This window comes from Vombatus ursinus, unplaced genomic scaffold, assembly GCF_900497805.2.
Source record: "Vombatus ursinus unplaced genomic scaffold, bare-nosed wombat genome assembly UNPS02014820.1, whole genome shotgun sequence".
In the NCBI taxonomy this organism is placed as follows: Eukaryota; Metazoa; Chordata; class Mammalia; order Diprotodontia; family Vombatidae; genus Vombatus; species Vombatus ursinus.
In genome coordinates this window covers 23,833,546-23,854,691 of record NW_020954598.1, presented here as the reverse complement: position 1 = coordinate 23,854,691, position 21,146 = coordinate 23,833,546, and the positions used below count along the sequence as shown (strand labels likewise).

Here is a 21,146-nt window from a genome sequence, read left to right as displayed (position 1 = left end):
TAAAAGAAATAGGGGCAAAACAAGTGGTTGGAAATTGATCCCTTTCCTACTTCTCAAGAATGAGAAGCAGACTGCAAAGGGAAAATTTAGGCATACCCAGCTCATTAATAAAGATAGTAACAGTTTATACTCATTTATCATCAATCATCATGGAGCTCAAAGCACTTAATAATTTTTTAAAAGAAAAAAATCCTTATTAATCCTTCCACAACATGCCTGGAAGGTAAGGTGAGGGCAAGCTATTATAGCATTCTGCATTTTGTAACATAGCTGCTATTATAGCAGTAAGGTGGCACAGCTGATAAGAGTGTTGGACCTGGAGTTGGGAAAAACTGAGTTCAAATACAGCCTGAGACACTTTCTAGTTGTGTGAGGCCCTGGGCAAGTCACTTAACCTCTTTCTGGGTCAGTTTCCCCATCTATAAAGTGGAGATAATAACTCCCAGGGTTGTTGTGAGGTAAAATGAGATAATATTTATAAAATACTTTGCAAACCTTAAAGCACTATATAAATACTAAATATTTTTATTATTATTAAGAAAAAGAAATGAGATGGTAATAACTGAAGCCTACCTGGAGAAAAGACCCAGGTTTCCTGCTTCTTCTACTACTAATGTCTTCACTAGATGGTGAGGGCTCCTGAAGCTGCTTCTCCTAAGGTGGGACAGCATCCTCCAGGGAACTGTAATATTCTCTCAAGTTCAGGATGTCAAGAAATGTTACTGATGGCATGTGATAGCACAGGGAGTCTGGCCGAGGGAGCCTTCCTTTTTCTAAAGGGCCAAGGTGGGAGTGATGGCACTTGTTCCAAAATGGAAGCAACAAAATCATGAACTATTGTACCCGATAACTCTTACATGCTTTTAACAATTTTAACAAGTGTGGAAGAAAAGGGAAGAACAGTAAGAAAGGGACTGAGGCCTCTTTGGGCCCTCAACAAAACACTTAAAAAATCACTGCCTGCCAGGCCACTGGGAGGACTTCCATTTATTACAGGGTGATCTGATCCTACTGCTTTTTTGTTTCTTTAAGAGTTATTTTATTGACATTTAATCTCACATTAGGGTAAAATAACACCTTTATTTTCTAAAATCATTCTGATAGTGAAACACAAACTGGAAGTTAGGGTCTTGGGTGGTAGGAGAAGGGGAAGGGAGGGGCTGGGGGGAAGTAAGGAGTCATTAGGGTATGACACCAGCAAAGAAATGAGTCAGCCTGGATCCCTTTTATGTATCTCACCCATTTCCAAAAAAGTACAGCTACTAATTTCTTAAAACAGCTCTTGCCCATGCTGTTCAGATTGGCCTCAGAGCCAGCGACGTGCTCCTGTGCTGCTGCTGAAGAGATAATCTCTGCCTGTAACTAGATATGAAAAGCAGTGAGCTCTACATGACTTCACCCTGGCAGGTCCAAGCAGGAACCCAGGGTGTGTAAGGGAAGTAGCACATGGCCAGCTATTCTCATCTAGCTACAAATTGACCTGCCAAAAGGCAGTTCCAAGATATAAGGCAACTCTCACCAGGAAAGGCTAGAGAATTTGGAACTATGCCCAAAAAAGCTATTAAATTGTACACACTCTTTGACCCAGTAATGCCACTACCAGCTCCATATACCAAAGAGATCAAAGAAAGAGGGAAAGGACCCGTGTGTACAAAAATATTTATAACAACTTTTTTTATTGTGGCAAAGAATTGGAAACCTAGGGGAAGCCCATCATTTGAAGAATGGTTGAACAAGTTATGGTATATAATGTGATGGCACATTATTGTGCCATAAGAAATGAGAAGGGGATCGTTTCAGAAGAACAATGGGAAGACTTGTATGAACTGATGCAAAGTAAAGTGAACAGAGCCAGGAGAACATTCTACATAGTAACAGCAACTATGAAAGACTGATGTGAGTAAACTCTGTTCAATGCAAAGACCCAACGTAATTCCAAAGGACTAATGATGAAACATGCTATCCACCTCCAGATAGAGAACTGATGGACTCAAAGTGAAGACTGAAGCATATTTTCTCTCTCTGTCTCTCTGTTTGTCTCTCTCTCATGAGCGTGGCTAATGAGAAAATTTGTATTCCATGACTATACTTTGTATATTTGTAATGGGTTTTGGTTTTTCTTGCCTTCTCGATTGGGGGGAAAGGGAAAAGGGAGGGAAAGAATTTGGAGCTGAAAAAAAGAATTAAAAAATCTCAGAGAGAGAGAGATCAGGGGAAAAAAGTGGGGGTGGGAGAGAAGAGAGGAAAGCTAAAGAGGCAGGGTGGTTGGGGTGGTCCTGTCCTGAATTGCTTTCAGTCCAAGCTAGAAGGAAAAGCATGAATAAGTTTAAAGCAAAGAGGCATCAATGTCAGGGTGACATTTTGTGACAGTACAGTATGTCCCTTTATTTGCAGAAGGGGCTAAGGTGAAAGTAAATACAGAGCAGGAAGTAGAGAACTTACCAGGGTCCTGGGCTCTGCCATCAAACTGCTGCTGCTCAGTGGAAAAGAAAAAGGAAATGAGAGAGAAGCGCTTAGCAACCACACCACCTGCACACACACCCAAGCCAGCATCTAATTCTAATACCCAGAATTGCTACACCCTTTGCTTATTCTAGCCAGAGGTGCTAGATGTGAGGAGCTCCCTGATTTAAAGCTTTTATCCATCAATCAAGCAACACACATTTATTAAGCACCTACTGTCTATCAATGGAGACAGCTTGGTGGCTAAGTGGATAGAGCTCTGGGCCTGGAGTCAGGAAGACTTGAGTTCAAATCCAGCCTCAGACACTTACTAGCTGTTATGTCCCTGGGTAAGTCACTTAACTTTTGTTTGCCTTAGTCCACTGGAGAAGGAAATGGCAAAACACTCCAGTATCTTTGCCAAGAAAACCCCATGATCAATGTTGGCATCTTATGGTCCACCAGGTCATGAAGAGTTATTTGTGAATGATTGAACACCAATCTACCAAGTAACATTCTATGTATGGCAGATACAAAGACAAAAAATAAACAGTCCCTGCTCTTAAGGAGCTTGTATTCTATGGGGAAGTCAATATGTACATATATTGGTTCAGTTGCTTTTCAGTCATGTGTGATGCAGTCACTGTGACCCCATTTGGGGTTTTCCTGGCAAAGACACAGAGTGGTTTGCCATGTCCTTCTCCAGTTCATTCTACAGATGAGGAAACTGAGGCAAACAAGGTTAAAAGACTTGCCCAGGGTCACTCAGCTAGTAAATGTCTGAGGACAGATTTGAACTCAGGACAATAAGTCTTCCTGACTCCAGGCTTAGCACTGTATCCACTACACCACTTATATAAGTACACACAAAATTATATACCAAAAAAATGCAAGGTAACTGGGTGGAAGAGGTAAGCTACATAAGTAAGAAGGTGGTATAGGCTGAATTTTGAAGTAAAGATGAGATGGGGAATTTGTGGAGGAGAAGGGACAATCAAATAGGAGCAGTGATATCTTAGAGACAGCTCTGGTGCCAGTGGTCACTAGTGGAAGTGCCCTTTGAGATAATATTTCTAAAGTGCTTAGCCCAGTGCCTGGCACATAGTAGGCATTTAATAAATGTTTATCTCATACCCTCTTCCCTCCATCTCAAATCCCATTGATTGGAACAGACTTAGCAGTACCAGACTTAGGATGCTGCTGGTTTCATCATTCTTCTTTTTTCTTAGCTCACCAGTAGAATTTTCATTTCTCCTAGTGCTAGGCAAAAGAAAAAGTAAAGGAAAAGTTAGAAGATGTCTTCAGGGACTCTACCATTAGTAATCTTGAAACCTCTGGTAAAACTGTTTATAATAGGGCAGGGACCTCAGCAGAACAGGTTGTTTCTGCGGCAGAGTGGCTCTCAGACCCCAGCAACTGGCTTTGAAAGGTAAGGCAGTTGACTGAGAATGATCAAAAAGCTGTGAAACACAGGGAGAAAAAGGAAAAGGAGGTTGCTACTTTACCTGTCCAATAATAGAGTCTGGGAGGATTGTCCACCTGTTTGTTGACTTAGAGCCATCCTAGAGTAAAAGGAAGGAGTATTGAGGATAAGTAAGTGGAGTTAAGATGCTATCCTGCCTAGAGGAATTTCTTCTCTACCTATTACCTGTTCTCTCATGATGACATGTTAGGGCTTCGCACTTGATATGGGATAAGTAATTTGGGTAAAAAATGACCCACTGAATTGAAATTCATCTATTAAAGGTTGAATTTTGTTGCCATTCTTCATTATAATAAGGGCCTCTACATGGAATAGAGGGCCTTAATACTTAAAGAACTAAGTGTTCTTCAGTCCCCATCAGGTGATGCTAGATAATGCAGGCAGAGAAAGAATTTTATACCAAGTTGCTGCATCCATCCATCCATCCAGTAGATATTTCCTGAGCATCTACTATGTGCGTAGCCCCTGGGCTCAATGCTGAGGGAAAGGAAGATATGGAAATTCTACAGTTGAAGTCAGAGAAGGAGGAAAGGGAAATACTCAAGAATAAAATTCTGAAGACAAAAAGGGAAACAATTACAACGAGGTGAAAAAAGAGGACATGTCTGAAGAGACAAATGTGGATGCACAGGAAACCAACCAAGTTAAAGGAAAAAAGAAATATACAGAAGATGGAAATAAGGCTAGGTAATAGAAAATGAATAGAAAACCTGAGACTGCCAAGATAAGTTAAAGACAACCCAAAAGTATGGGTTTTTTTAAGCTATGTTGGAAGAAAAGATCCAAGAAAGGAGGGGGCCTTTGCTTGGGAAGGTGGTAGCTGACAACAGAGAGAAACCAATGCTCCTCAATTCTTATGTTGCTTCTGTTTCCTCTGCCAAGGAGAATGGCCCTCACACTGGAAATGATAGAACAAAAATGGCTAACAGGAGATGATACCTGAGATAAGTCAAGTCATAGTAGAAGAGCATCTGGTTGCCCTTAAATAACTCAAAACACATGTCCTAGATGAACTATATCTCCAGGTACCAAAAGAACTGGTATATATATAGTTATTGTCAACAATATTTGAAAGATATGGAAAATAGGAAAGGTAGCACAAGATTGGAGAAGGGGAAATGTCCTGATCTTCAAAAAAGGGAAAAAAACCAGAATCTGCAAACTATAGGCTGGTCAACTTGATTTCAATTCCTGAGAAATTCTAAAATGGATCATTATAGAGGTATTGGTAAACTTTTAGAAAGGGATGTGGTGACTACCATAACCAGCATGGTTTCTCAAGAACAGATGATCCCAGGCTTCCTGCCCCGTATCCAACCCAGAAGAGCCAAAGGGTAGCACATCCTCTTCCTATATCTCTCCCCAACCAGCCCAGTGACAATGTGTTTAAGGCCCAGTGGACTATCTTCCTCTTCTGATGCCCTCTAAAATCACCTGCATCCACCCCCATTCATTCCAGAGGAGCAGTCAGGAGAGAAAAGACCAGTGTCCCTAGCCTTTAACTTGAAACACCACCCAACAGACACAGTGAAAGTTGTAAAGGAACCCAACTCATCTGTTTCCACTCCAAGAAATATTGACAAGATCCCTAAACAGAGCAACAATTTGAAAAACCAAAGGGAACTGCTCAAAAAGACTGCCAGAAGCCACTGGAGGCTATGAGAGAGATCACTCAGGGAAGTCTAATAAATGGATGACATCTGTGAACACTGGGCCTCCATAGGGCAAATATGAGTAAACAGAAGAAAATACTAAACACAAGGAGGAAATAATATGAGTTAGGAAGCCCCCAAAATAAACCCAGATGAAGAAAGTTTGACGCCTCTGATTTAAGAACACAAAAAAATGCAACTAAAAATTAATTGGAACAGTAACTTTGGTCAAATAGTAAGATATAAAATAAAAAACCTTTCTTTATGTTACTAACAAAACCCAAGAGATGAAGATAGAAAAAGAATTTTCTTTAAATAGAATTACAGAATGTAATTTCTGGGAGTCCACCTACAAAGACACACATAGGAATTATATGAATATAACTATAAAACACTCTTTACAGATATATAGACCTAAATGACTAGAGAGATTTTAATTACTCATGGTCAGGCTGTGACAATATAATAAAAATGATAATACTACCTAAGTTAATTTATAGATTCAGTGTTAATACTAATCAAACTACCAAAAGGTTACTTTATAGAGCTAAAAAAGAAATGACAAAATTCATCTGGAAGAAGGTTAAGTAAGAGTCTCAAAAACAGATCATTTTTAAAGTGGGAAAGAAATGGGCCTAGCTATACCAGATCACAAACTAGACTATAAAACTTATCTAGTACTTATTAGAAAATACAAAGGTTGATCAGTGAAATAGGTTGGGTATTCAAGAGCCAGATGCAATTGATCATAGCAGTGTAGTGTCAGATGAACCCAAGAATTTCAAACACTAGGGTAAGGCTTATTTGACAAAACTACTAGGTAAACAAAAAAGTAGTTTGGAACAAATTAGGATCAGGCCAACATCTCACATCATACCATAAACTCCAAATGGATACATGATCTAGATATAAAAGGTCATCACAACTATAAATAGGAAAAGATTTTTCGACCAAACAGGGGATAGAGTAGATCACAGGAGATAAAAACAGATGCTATTGATTGCATAAAATTAAAAAATTTCTGCACAAACAAAATCAATATGGTTAGAATTAGAAGGAAGATAATTACCTGGGGGAAATAATCTTTGCAGCATATTTCCCTCATAATAGTCTGATATCCAAGATATATAGAAATTTATATCATTAACTGATAAGACCAAGAGTCATTCCCCAAGAAAGAAATGATCAAAGGATATGAAGATGTAGTTTTCAAAAGAAAGGCAAACCATCAACAATTATATTTTTAAATGCTCCAAATCAATAGAAAGAGAAATGAAAATTAAAATAACTCTGAGAGGCTATCTCATGTCAGATTGGAAAAGATGGCCCCCAAAAAAAGGAAAATGGAAATTTTTGGAGGAGCTGTGGAAGGACAGGGTTACAAATGCTCTGCTGGTGAAGCTGTGAATTGATATGATCATTCTGGAAAGTAATTTGAAACTCTACCTAAAAAGTCAATAAACGGTGACTGCCTTTGGACTCAATGACACCACTATTGGATATCTACCATACATAGATCAAAGAAAGAGAGGAAGGACCTATATGCAACATTTTTTGTTATAGCAAAGAACTGACAAGAAAGGGGGAGTCCATAAGCTGAGAAATGGCTAAACAAATCATGGTATATGACTGTAATTGAATATTATTACACCATAAGATAGGAAGAAAGGGAAAGATTCAGAGAAACCTGTGAGGCTGTTATGAACTGATGTGAAGTAAAATGAGCAAAATCAGAATAATTTACAGTGTAATGAGGATGCAGAGATTGCAGATGCAGTCTCTGTGTGGACTTGAGTGTGTGTAGTTATTCTTTCCAGTTTGATCACAACACAAAGTGGCCTTTTTGACTGACGGCTGAGACCTAACTGGGTGTGTATTCAAAAGGTAAAAGTAAGCATCTTTCTCCCTCATGTTTCTCTGGATGAGTTCAAATGAGGCTATAAAAGTGATTTGGAGATGGCTACAGGTTTGTGAGCTTTGAAAAGTCAGGAATGAGAGGCGTAATGGGATAGAGCACCAACCCTTGAGTCAGGAGGACCTGAGTTCAAATCTGGCCTCAGACACATAACACTTACTAGCTGTGTGACCCTGGGCAAGTCACTTAACCCCATTTCCTAGCAAAAAACGAACAAACAAAAAAGTCAGGAGTAAGCCACCAGATGGCCAGGATCTGAGTCCATTTGGGACTGAAAGCCTGATATAAAAGTCAGAGTCTCAAGTTAACTTGCCTGATCCAGTCCAGCAGCAGCAGAAATGCAACTCATTCATCTATCAGTCATGTGATGTATCTGTTTTCCAACAAAAGTAAGACCCTCAGTCTCTTCCATATGGGGACTGCATGGTGTAACTGTTCACAAGTCCCCCATTACAATACAATGAGGACAAAAGGAAAACAATGCTGAAAGACTTAAGAACTATGAGTTATCACTGCTCAAGAGGGATAATGCATCACGGTCCCCACTTTTTGGCAAAGGTGAAGAACTAGAGGACAGAATAAGATCGATATCAATAGGCATTGTTCATGGAGTATATTTGTTTTTCTTGACTATATTCATTTTTACAACAGAGGGATTTTTGGGGAAGGGAAATGTATGTAAGGAAGTAGACGGAGTAGTGACAGTGATACCAAAAAAAAAAGAAAAGAAAAGAAAAAAGGAAAGTGTTTATGCAATATTTTTAAAACGCAAAGAAGTGAGCAGAAGGAAGTTTAGAAGGGGACTCAGACATGCCAGGAAGGCTTTATTGGAACTAATGTATTGTTTCATACGTACTAAAAAAAAAAAAAACAACCCAGAAGTATCTAATAGAGATTCACAGCATCGTGATTTCTTTGTAAAAGTGTTCATGTTTATTGATTTTCATTAGGTTCATAACAATAAAAATGATTAATTTTTTAAAAAAGATTATTTCCTTTTTGACAAGGTTACTATGCTGATAGAAGAAAATGCAATAAATATAATTTCTTTCTTTCTTTCTTTTGGGGGGGGGGGCGGGTGAGGCAGTTGGGGTTAAGTTGGCTTGCCCAGAGTTACACAGCTAGTAAGTGTTATGTATCTGAGGCCGGATTTGAACTTAGGTCCTCCTGACTCCAGGGCCAGTGCTCTATCCACTGGGCCAGTAAATATAATTTAAGCCAGCTTTTAACAACACTTTTGAGCAAGTATCTCATCTTCTTCTTGTGAAGAAGGTGGAGAAATGTGAATTACCTGATAATACAATTAGACTGATTCAAAACTTCTTGGATGGTTGGACCAGAAGAATAGTCATTAATGGTTTGATGTCAATTTGTCAGAAAGTGAAATAGCCCAGAGACCTGTACTTGGTCTTGTTATGATGAACATTTTAATGATTTGGATAATGGTCCAGATGGCATGCTCACCAAACTTGCATGTGACACAAAGCTGGGAGGGATAGGGAGGCAGTGAATGATAGAATCAGGATCTAAGAAGATCTTAGGTTAGAGAACTAAACTAAATCTATATAAAATAAAATCCAGTGGGGATAAATGTATGGTCTTACACTTGGGTTAAAAACAAAATCAGCTTCATGAATACTTCGGGTTAAGGGAAGCATGGATAGATAGCAGTGTGTCTGAAAAAGACCTGAGGTTTTCATGGATCAGCAGTGTGATCTGGCAGCCGAAACACCTAATGCAATCTTGGACTGCACTAAAAGAGACCTAGCTTCCAGAATTAAGAAAGCCGTACTACTCCCTTTTAACTCTGTCCTTATCAGATCTTACTTGCAGTTTTGTGTTTAGTTCTAGGTTCTTTGGTTTAGGAAAGCCACAGATAACCTGCAGAAGGTAACTAGATGGTGAAAGAGTCTTGAGTCCATGTCAGTGACCAACAGAAGAACAGCTGATGGCACTGGAGCTGTCTAGCCTGGAGAAGACTCAGAGGGGATATGATATATGTGTCCAAGTATTTGAAGTGTTTTCATGTGAAAGACGGATTACACCAGCTCTATTTGACCCAATAGGGCAGAATCAGGAGCAATAAGTCAAAGAGGCAGATTTAGGCTGACGTGGGGAGGGGGGGAAATATTCCTAACGATTAGGGATAGGGCTAGGAAATAGGGATAGGAATAGGATTAGGGATAATTTCATTGGCATAATGAGGAAACTCTCTCTACTAATTCAAGTCAGAGCCTTCTCTGTAAATTAGAATCTTAGAGAATTGCCTAGAGCCCTGATGGAAATTTGAAAAGCAATGCCAAAGACTGTTATCATGAGATCCAGAAAATTATTCTGACCATCATGCAAGTGCTGCATTATGCAAGTCATCAGACAAATTTCCAATTCAGAGACCTTCAGTCTTTGCTTTGTGTTATTCTTCAAAATGTTCTCTGGAGAGTGCAGCACCAAGACCCTTTGCAGATTTCTAATGTTGTCATGGCATCCTTAGTGAGGCAAGCATTTGTCTATGTATACTTATGAGTCTTTTTTTGTTTCAAGTATTTCTTTTGTGGTACATGAAATAAATAGTTTTCCTATATCTGATATCTACTACTTTGTACATTGAGCATCTTTTCTAGATGGGACCTTGTCAATTCCTTTCGAAGAAACCAAAGCTTTGTTTAAGAGACGTTTCCCTGGAGCTTTTTCCGGAGCCATAAATAACTAGATCAGAAGTTCTTAACCTTTTGTGACATAGACCCCTTTCACAGCCTAGTAAAGTTTATGGACCCCTCTCTGAGAATAATGTTTTTAAATAATTGAAGGAAACGCTAAATTTCATTTAGAAGTTAGTGAAAATAAAAATGACTTTTTTGTTCTATCTAAGTTCATATACCCTCTGAAATCTATCCATGAGGTCCATGGATCCCAGGTTCAGAATCCCCAAACTATATGTGTGGATCAGTCCTGTTTGACTCTGTCCAACAGTGGATCAATCCACCCAAGACACCCTGCTTTGTGGGGAGCCAGCCCAGCCTAGCAGTGGAATGACTCAGAATCACATAATTTGAGAACTGAAAGGGACTTCAGTGACCAACTAGTCCAACTCATACACAGAAAGAATCCTTGTTGTAAAGTATCAGACAAGTACTCATTCAGCCTCTGCTCAAAGACATCCCAGTTAGAGGAAAGCTACCAACTCATGAGGTAGCCCATTTTCCTCTTGGACAGTTCTAACTGTTGATCTAGGTGCCTACATTGTCTCTTTAAAACTTTGACCTACTGTTCCTGGTTCAGTCCTCTGGGACCAAACAGAATATGTCCAATCCTTCCTCCATAAGACAGCCCTTCAAATATTTGAAGTTGGCAATCATCTCTCTCTTGGAGTCTTCTTTTCTCCAGGCTAAATATTTCTAGTTCTTTTAACCCATTTACATATGTCATAGATTTACAGTCCTTTACCACACTGGTGTCTTCCACTGGACACCCTTGTTTTTTATCATCGTTCTTAAACTGAGCACAACACTCCAGATGAAGTCTGACGAGGGCAGAACACAAGGGGACCTATCTCTTTCTTATTTCTTGAAGCCATGCCTCTTTTAGTGCATTCCAAGATTGTATTAACTTCTGTGGCTGCCACATCACAAACTCTGATTAATATTGAGATCTTTTTTCAAGGCAACTGGTGTCTATCTGTGCCTCCTCCAATTTATACTTGTGAAGGTGACTCACCCATCATTGACACTAGTGCCTTGCCCCAAAGTGAGCTCATCACAGAAAGAAAAGACAGCTAGGCCCTTTTGTTCTGTAGTTGGGGGTTACCTTGGCCACGTGTATTCCCTACACATTTGCTTTTCAAACATAGTCCTTTAGCTTTCTGCCCATTCTTCCTCTACCATGGACTCTGTGTGAATTTATGGGAGGATGCACCTTTTCATGGAGAATACTTTCTACTATTGTTCTTGCTATGTCATTTAGGTAAATGTCTTTTCTTTTAAAAAAACTAAATTTAAAAAAAATTTTTTTGGTGAGGCAATCAGGGTTAAGTGACTTGCCCAGGGTCACACAGCTAGTAGAGTGTCTGAGGTTGTATTTGACTCCAAGGCAGGGGCTCTATCCACTGCGCTACCTAGCTACCCCTAATTATATTTTTTAATGAACAGAAATCTACTTTCTCTTCCTCCCACTTCTAGCCTTCAACACTGAAAAAAAGAAAAATGAAAAGAAAACCCTTGTGTAAATTTTTTTAAAAGAATTAATCACATTTACTAGATGATTGTTAATGGGAATCACACTGGTTGGGGCTCATGGCTATAATGTTAGGAGTTATTCCACAGAGTTATTCTTGGAACTTGAGGAAGCAGTCACCTGCTCCTCTGGGCATACAACTTGCTGGTATGGATGCAAGTTGGAGGAATGAGGCTAAAGGGATATATATACATACATACACACAGCGTTATGGTTACCTGCGATAGCCAGTACACCTAATTAGCTGAAAATAAATGTATTTATTAAGATGGCAAAGAGATGAGGATAACTACAAAACTTTGCTCTCATAAACCAGAGGCATTCCTCCTACATACATACATGGCATCGATAGGAAGGGTGAGCATATACATAGGGTAAGATGGCAATATGTATGCACACACATAGGGATCACATATGTCCAAAGCAACTCCTATCTGTAGCACTGCTGGATCCAGATGTATTTCTTCTCATAGTGTCTTCAGGCTGCTCCCTACTAGGCATAGAGTCTCTGCTAGGCAGGTAGCTCAGTCTAGTTTCCTCGGCCTGCTCCTCTCCACAACTCAAATCTCATATCCCAGGGCTAGTTTTCTCTTGAATTCATTATCAGCTTTTTTATCTGCTACCAGGCGTCAGTGGAGATGCCTTTACTGATGGTTCCCTTGAATCCCTGGGCCTGTTCCTTTTTGGGTGTAATGCCTCCTACAGGGAGAGCAGCCCCACTGTAAAACACTGGGTTGTGGAAAGGAGAGAGAAATCTTCTCCTCGACCCCTTGCTGCCATCTGGAAGAGGAGTAAGGCGAAAGGCAAAATGGATTCCTTCTCAAGAGCTGGGTTCTTCCTTCATAGGTGGCTCTCCTCTAAACTACCAGAGGTCACATTCTACAAAGCTCTCCGGCCTTGGCTGTGTCCAGAGCTCCCAAGCTAGCTTTTTAAAGGCCGCTAGGGGTGTGGCTAAGATTCAGCTAGCCAAATGGCAAACTGAATTCCATTAGGGAAAATTTAAGACTTAATTAATTTCACCTTTGCCAAAAAGTGGGGACCGTGATGCATTATCACTCTTGAGCAGTGATAACTCATAGTTAAGAGGGCATAGACATATCTTTGAACTTCATTTATTTAGTACATTAACACTATGGCTCTGTTACTTGCCCCTTCTGTGATTTCAACAATCAGACTGGAGGCTGGACAAATAAATTAATCAGGGGTGTCATGACCAACTCTCTCCCTACTACATGTAAATATTTATTCTGTTTACATGTATACAGAGGCTCCTGTTTTTGCCTCTGGGACTTCCCAGGGAGCAGGGAGTACTGCTTCATCCCAATCCAGCTCTCGCCTGCATTTGTCCCTGGGACCTCCCGGGGGGCCCCAGATTCAGCCTGCCCTTCTGTGCCCTTTGCCTTTGCCCCCCATCAGCTCCAACCCAGCCTGCCTGCTTGTGGCTTCCTCACTCTGGAGTTCTGTGTTGGACTATATCTTTAGCTCCTCCCTCCTTTGTGAGTTAGACATCCTGCCCCAAGATTGACCATTAAGACGGGGCGCCCTGAACTGTCTAATCACCTCCCTGCCTCAAGGGACTTTTTCCAGTGACTGCGATCTACCTGAATTCATCACTCAATGATAAGCATACTCCTACCCAGTCCTACTCCCTGTCCTAGTGATTCTGAACCTCTGCCTGTCATTGCACAAAATCTGTTCCCTGTCCCCCACTTCCTCTCCTGTATGCCACCCCTCAAGCTGATCCTCCTCCAATAACCCACTTCAGATCTACCCACCTCTTCTACTGTGCCCTCTGGAATGCCTGTTCCATAGTTGAGAAATTTGCTTTCATCTTAAATTGTTTCCTTTCTCACTCCTTCCATCTTCTTCCATTTGCTGTGACCTGGTTCCTTCTTGATGGCACAGCACCTCTGGCCATCCTTTCCGGTACTGATTGTACTTTCATTCATACCCACAACTCACTGGCTACGGTGGGGAAATCAGAATACTCCTGGATTCTTGTTGCCATCTCTAGACTCTGCCTCCCCTACCATTACTTGGTAACCTCTCCTCCAGTGAGGCTGATTCAATCCATATTTACCACCCAATCGAGATTCTGGGGGCTGTTATCTACCGACCTTCAGAGCCCTCTCCTTTCCTCAGTAAGTTCAATGCCTGGCTCATAGTCTTTCTTTCCTCTTCAATTCCTCCCCTCATACTAGGGGACTTCAATATAAATATTATTGATACTCCCTCAAACACCTAACTTCCCAGTTGCTCAGTTTACTTGTTTCCCATGACCTTTTACTCTTTTACCCCACCTGAGCTACATGCAGAGATGGTCATACCCTTGATCTTGATATCACCCATATGCGTTCCACTCCATGTTCATGAAACCTGAAATTCATAATTTTTATCATTCCATCTGCCTTACAACCCCTAAACCTGTTCTTTGTTTTCCTATGACTTTCAATCCCTTTAACTTTGAGTCCTTTTCCAGGCTATCTCCCCTGTACTAGCCATACTTTCTTCCCTTCCCCACCTTGACCCCTGATAAATCAGTTCAACTCTAAACCCTATCTCATTCCTTATCCCCCTTTTGTTATCATCAATCATGCCCTGCCAAGCCTTTGGATTATTCCCACCATCCACTGCCTTATCTCCTATTTATATGCTGATGAATGAAACTGCAGAAAAGCACAAAGCTGTGCTAACTGGGAATGCTACTTATTTATGTTGCATACTCTCAACTGGGCCCTTGCAGTAGTAATACAATTCTTTTACACCTCCCTAATTGATTCACCAGTCCATTCACCACAGTGACTTTTCCAAACCTTTTTGTTACTCCTCAAACCACCCAGAAGTCTTCCCCATCCTCAAAATAAAATAAAATTAAATCTCTTTATTCATCCAGCCTATCATCCTCCAGTTCTCCTCCCTATTTCAGTTTAATTCCTTAAGAAAGCCATCTATCAAAAAACAAACAAACAAAAAAAAGTCATCTACAATCAGTGCCTGGACTTCTTTTCCTCCTACTCTCATCTTAATTCTCTGTATTGTTGTTTTTACTCTCATCATTCAACTGGAACTGCTCCATCATTACTAAAGAACTCTTGATTGGCAAATTTAATAGTCTTTTCTCAATCCTTATCCTTCTTGACATCTCTGCAACCTTTGACATTGTTGATTACCCTCTTCTTGATTCTTTCTTCTATCTAGGTTTTTGTAATTCTCTTAATTCTCCTTCTACCTCTCCACCTGCTGTTTCTCAGTCTCCTGAGATAGATTTTCCTTCAGGTCATGCCCTATAATGATGGGTATCTCACAGGGCTCTGTCCTGGGCCCTCTGCTCTTCTCCATCGCTATTATTTCACTAGGTGATCTCATCAGCTTCCATGGATTTAATTATCATCTCTATGAAGATGATTTTCAGATCTGTTTATTCAGATCTAACTTTTCTGCCGACCTCTGGTCTCATATCTCCAACTGCCCATTGGGCATCTCCCATAGACATCTTAAACTCAACATGTAAAAAACTGAACTCATGATCGTTCTCCCAAAACCTTCCCCTCTTCCCAATTACTGTCACAGGAAGCATCATCCTCCTGATGACCCATGATCACCACCCACGTGTCATCCTCAACTCCTCACTCTATCTCACCCTCCACATCCATTCTTTTGCCAAGTCCCGTCAATTCTACCTTTGCAACATCTTTCACATAGATCCCCTTCTGTCCTCAGACACTGCCTGGTACAGGCCTTCATTACCTCACATTTGGACTGTTGCAATAGACTTCTGTTTGGTGTCCCTGCTTCAAGTCTCTCCTCCACTCAACTGCCAAGATCATCTTCCTAAAGTGAAGCACTGACTAGGTCCCCCCTCCCTGCTCAGCAAATTCCAGTGGTTCCCTATGACCTCCAGGATCAAATAGAAAATAAAGTATTCTGTTTGACTTTTATAACTCTCCATGATCTGCTCCCTTCCTTCCTTTCTATTCTAGTCTTCACTCCCCCTCATATACTCTATGATGCAGTGACACTGGCTTCCTTGCTGTTCCTCCCTCCAAATGCCCCCAATTCTGTGCCCTTTCCCTGGTTATCCCCCATGCCTGGAATGCACTCCTTCCTCCCCACTGCCTCCTGGCTTTCTTGACCTCCTTCCTTCACATATTGGCTAAAATTTCACCTTCTGCAAGAAGCTTTCTCAGTCCTTAATGCCAGCATACTGTAATCACTTAATACATGCTTCTTGATTTGATTGACTGACTGACATATGTGTACATGATATTTCCCTAATAGAATATGAGTTCCTCGAAAGAAGAAATTATTTCATTTTTTTTTATCCCCAGCATTTAGCACAGTGTCAGGCCCATAGTAGGTCCTGAATAAATGTTTGTTGATTGCTTGATACATGCCATAGTAGTTAAGTGAGTTATTCACTGTCACTCTATTTTCTATATCCAGAGACATAATTATTTTTCTAGCTTATTTCCTGTATTAGGCTCTCTACCAGTGGCAGGGCTCAGGCTAAGCTCTGTGTACATTATGGTAATGTCTTGCTTCACACCATCCACAAATCCTTATCTACTTCTATGAGGTTTGTGATCTCCAAAAAAAAAGTGGCACAGAGTTAAACACATTCTTTAGCTTGTTGTATTCTCATCTCATTGTAGACTCCATCAGAAGCTAGCAATGTGAGTGATGAAGGTCAAGGAATTGGATAAAAGTGCATAAAGAGGACAGAGAAAAGAGAAAGAAGATAGAGAACAGAAAAGGCAGAAAGATAAACCATTAGAGGAGAGATAAGGGAGACATAATGATTCACAAGATAGATAAGGTTCATTGGAGTTAAAACTAGGAAAAACTTTAGAAGCTGTCTCATCCAACTCAATGCTTTTCCAACAAGGAAACAAGAGATCAAGGAAAAATGAACTGACTTAACCAGGTAATAAATAAATGAGCCAGGATTTGAACCTAGCTTCTCAGAATCTGATTCCAAGAGTCTGAATTATACCACACTGCCTTTAGAAGTATACCAGACAGAAATCTTGGCTTCAGCTGTTCCCGAAGCTGCTTGTTTGTTCTTTGTGGTGGAGACGGGAACTTCAGCTGCTTTTTTCATAGTTTTTGACCTTGCTTCTCCAGGCTGATAGTTGTATGGCCCAACTGACAGGGCCTGCTCCTTGTCTCCTGGACCCATAGCTGACAGAAGTGCTACCTTGAAGCCAGCTAAGCAATGAAGCTGCCATTTTGAGAGCTGCAATCTGTGACATTACTGTTCTTTGCAAATGATACGGCTTAATGTCACAGAGCTAGTACTGAATCTTATCCCCAAGCTAGCTGCTCAAAATGCTCAAGAATCCATCTGGAAGTTCATTTCAGTCTCATAATTTAAAAAATGGGACAGAGCCTGGGTCACTTCACTCTCTTTACACTTCACTTTTCCTGTCTGATCCTGGAATTCACCTCTCAACTAAGGTTCTGGTTCTAAGGTCTAGCTCATTTCATCCTCAACTTGACTTGGCTTTCAAGAATTTGCAGAGTATCAACCTTCTTCCCAAGGGACCTAAACATCTCAGCCAGAGATAAAGGAACTTGATATACTCAGTTAATTTAGAAAGGGAGGAGGAGAGACCAAGAAAGCAGAGAGAAACAAAGGAACAAACTGTCTTGAAATTCTTGACATTTTTCAATGCTCTGAGCCATCCCGAAGGGAGATACAGATGGGTGAGCTTCTTTTTCCATCCTCTGTTTTGTCTCCAAGAATACCAAGTTATCAGGACCCTGTGGATAGCTTCTATTATGATTCTGGGAGCACAGAACTTTCACAAATGGTGCAAAGGCACAGTCCAAAAGGCTCAGGTATGTACTGAGTGATGAGCTCTTCAGCACGATTCAACCTGGTTCTCAAGTTGCATCATGCTGATTAGTACTTGTTGACATTTTTTTTGCTAGATTTCTTGAGTCATCGATGGCACTGCCCTGACTTAAGAACAAACATGATCAAAAAAACCTCAGCCAGCATGAACATAGTCATAGACAGAGTACCTAAATAGTGAGGGAGATCAGACTGCAAAAGCTTACTTTTTAAGGCCAAAACTCTCCCAGGAATGCTGTAATACTATGAATCATGGGCTTCTGAGAACCATAATCTCAGAATAATTAAAATGTCAGGAGCCCTAAAGGGCAGTGGAAGGATGCATGACTGTTGTTACAAAGTAGACTGCAGCATGTTACCAATGATGACTTGTATGTGAGAATTGGTATAAAAGGCAGTCAACTTCAATTCAAGAAACATTTCTTAAGCAATAAGCAAGGCACTGCACTAGGTGCCAGGAAGACATCTTAAAAGACACACATGACTAGAAAAGGATGTGGAACAGTCATCTATCAAGAGTAAAAGAAATAGAGGGTCCAACCATTCTGGAAAACAATCTGGAATTATGCTGAAAAAAATGACTGATCCCAAAATCCCACTGCTAGATGTGTAACCCAAGGGGTCAAAAAAAAATTGAAAGGTCACATATATACCAAAACATTAATAACATCACTTTTTATTGTTTTGCAGCAATAAAGATAGGGAAACAAAGTAGATGACTTTCCATTGGAGAATAGATATAAGCATATTGTGGTACATGCCTGTAATGGAATATTTACTGTACTAGAAAAAATGATGAATATGAAAAATTCAGAGAAGCATAGAAGAATTATATGAACTGATGTCAAGTAAACTAAGCAGAACCAGGAAAGAAGAATTCACAATGAATACATGATGTAAATGGAAAGAACCAATAAAACAGCAACAAGTATTATTATAATGACTAAGCTTGGACCAAAAGAAAAGATGGGAAGATGCACCTCTTTCTTCTTTGTAGAGGTTCAGAAATAAGGGTATATAACATTGAATGTACTCTCAGATTTGGTTAATTGCATTGGTTTGTTAAAACAATGCTTTTTTTTCCCTTTTTTTCATTCTTTGTTATAAAAGATGGCTCCTTTGATAGAGAAGGTAGGAGGGAAATATGTAGAAATGAAGGTGATATAAAAACAAAAGATATCATTTTTTAAAGGATTAGTTTTTTAAAAGAGAGATTATATATAAACAGCTTGAATACAGGTGTCCAAAAAATATTAAAAGAACCAAAGGAAGACTTTCCTTTTGAATAGATCCTTCTTAAAGACACGGCAAAAATTTCACAGAATGAGAACATGAAGACAGATTATAATGTATTCTATTGAAAGAATCACACACACTGGTAAGAGCATGGATTCATCAAAGAATGTTCTTAATCATTGTTCTTAAGTCTTTATCATGTGTGCCCATCCTGCCCCCTTTGATGATAAACCCTTTAGTTCAGAGACCATGCTTTGGTTTCTTTTGAATACACCCAAAATAGTAACTGGCATAAGGCTCCCACATAGGGGCTTGACTGGTTATTTGACTTCTGATATCAAAGAAGACTTTCTCAGATGGCTCCTTTCCAGAGTCCTGGGGCTTGACACCATTCCATCCTAAGCAATAATTTCTACTTTGATATATCCATTATCTCATCAAGAGGAGCACTCCCTCCATTGAGGCAGCTCACCACCCCTACTCTCTTTCTCATTTGGTGGGATTCTTGTCCATGGCTCTCCATAAGTCCTCCAAAAGTTACCTACCCCACATGCTGGAAGACTTCCACACAGGTGCTCTGAATATTCTATGGGGATTAGCAAAGTACTTGGGGTATCTACTTGCCATTCCTCCCTCTCACTCTATGACCCACCCAATTCTTTTTTTATAATTACTCATGTCTATTATGACATCTTTTATAGTCCTTGTTTTAACCTTTTCATAAACATACTGTTTGTAGAGACCTGGTAGAATGGGGAAAATTAAGGCACTTACCTTCCAGGCCATCTGCAAAGGAGCCAGCCCAAGACAGTGAGCAGGAGAACTCCAGTCACTGTTAACACAACCACAAACCAAGCTTCTGGAGCCCAGTAGTCCTCAATTCTAGTCACTAGCAAGGGTGTGGGTGAGGAAATCTAAAAAACAGAGATGGACATGCGCAGGAGGAATCAGGCAAGGCTTTGGGAAATTGGCAAGACAAGAGAGGGAAGACCGGGAGACAGGGTCTCAGACCAGGCTGCCTTAAATTGGGGGAGGGGAGCCTCACCATCGGGGGTTTTGTGCTGGTGGTAGGCACTGTGGTCATCCAGGGAATCACATGAACAATGACGACGGCTGTGGTACTGAAGAGTGGGAGGGTAGGTCCCTTGTCAGTCACGCGGACCAGGAGCTCATAAGTATGGGAGTCCAAGAGTCCATTGGGTTGGAAGGAAAAGACATTGTGGAATAGAATATTATCCCTCATGTAGAACCTTCCATTGCTGTTTCCTACCAAGGAAAGTCATAAAATGGGCTATCTCTTGTCTCCTTTTTTTTTCTGCTTCCTTCCCCACTAGAATGTGAGTTACCACTATCAACAAGTGAATCTCTACCATGCCTCTCTCCTGGGACCTAGTGGCCTTACCCACTGTCTGCCAAAGCTCAGTATTGGCAATGTTTTGCTGCATGGGGAGGGGTGGTTTAAGACAGATGACTACAGCTCTACTTTTCTCCACCCCTGCACTCTCTGCATCCTTTGTCACTTCCCCCAGCCCCAACATGTCTCTTACTGGGGCAGAAGGGCAGGTTAAAATCTCTGAAGGATGAATGGGCCTAGCCTCTGCCAGCGTTTACAACAACCAACTTGACTGAGGACCATGACTTTATTGGGGGGGGCACCCTAGTCGGGGTAGTGTTGGCTATCCACCAGCTCTGAAACTTTGAACATGGAATTTGTACATGCAAGAATCAGGGGCTCACACAAAGACCAGACAATTGGGGTTAAAGCCCACAGGAACCATCAAGAGATCCTGATTCTCTTACACACCCTACTTGAACCCCAGTCCTGATGTGCCCTTAGCAGTAGCCTCCCCATAAGCTGCATAGAAGTCACTGTCCTAGGGTCTCACTGCAAGGGACCTTGTGGCTGAAGGGATCTCCTTTTGCAGCTGAATTTGTCTTTAAAAGTTGATTTAAGGATGATTTTCCTGCTTGTCCCAGCAGAGTTCATGGTAATTGACCCAGGCACCAGAACAGCTCTGTTCCAGTATACCCGATGATCTCTGAAACCATCCCTCTCACCCCAGGTCCAAAGACTTACAGTCCCAATCCACCATCCCTGACCTCCAACAATGGTGAAAGAGAATGCTCCTGGGGCTTGCTCTGGCATGTCCCTGTCCCAGCACGTCCACCTTGTCACCTCTGCATTGATGCTCGGGGCAGAAGAGATGGTGAGCTCTTGGAACGGGGGTTCACATTCTGGGGCATGGTCATTCACATTCTACAACAAGATAGCAGGGGGTTCAGGGTCCTCCTTTCTGACTCATCAATAAAAGTTTCAGAGCATGGAAGCCC

General features: G+C 40.9%; 1 protein-coding gene across 2 annotated transcripts in view; it reads right to left on the bottom strand.

The window, feature by feature from the left end:
• Window positions 1-1,027: 1,027 nt before the first annotated feature.
• CDHR4 (cadherin related family member 4) overlaps window positions 1,028-21,146 on the bottom strand; it is a 35,792-nt gene continuing 15,673 nt past the window's right edge. The window contains exons 14-20 of one of the 2 annotated variants that reach the window (XM_027837133.1): window positions 20,916-21,072; window positions 19,861-20,081; window positions 19,590-19,729; window positions 3,948-4,004; window positions 3,577-3,702; window positions 2,443-2,473; window positions 1,028-1,362 (exon numbers count right to left, since the gene is read on the bottom strand). In XM_027837133.1, the coding sequence (XP_027692934.1) occupies window positions 1,123-1,362; window positions 2,443-2,473; window positions 3,577-3,702; window positions 3,948-4,004; window positions 19,590-19,729; window positions 19,861-20,081; window positions 20,916-21,072 (972 nt within the window). In that variant the 3' untranslated portion in view covers window positions 1,028-1,122. The remainder of the gene's footprint in view (window positions 1,363-2,442; window positions 2,474-3,576; window positions 3,703-3,947; window positions 4,005-19,589; window positions 19,730-19,860; window positions 20,082-20,915; window positions 21,073-21,146) is intronic. The other variant, XM_027837134.1, reaches the window with a different exon arrangement.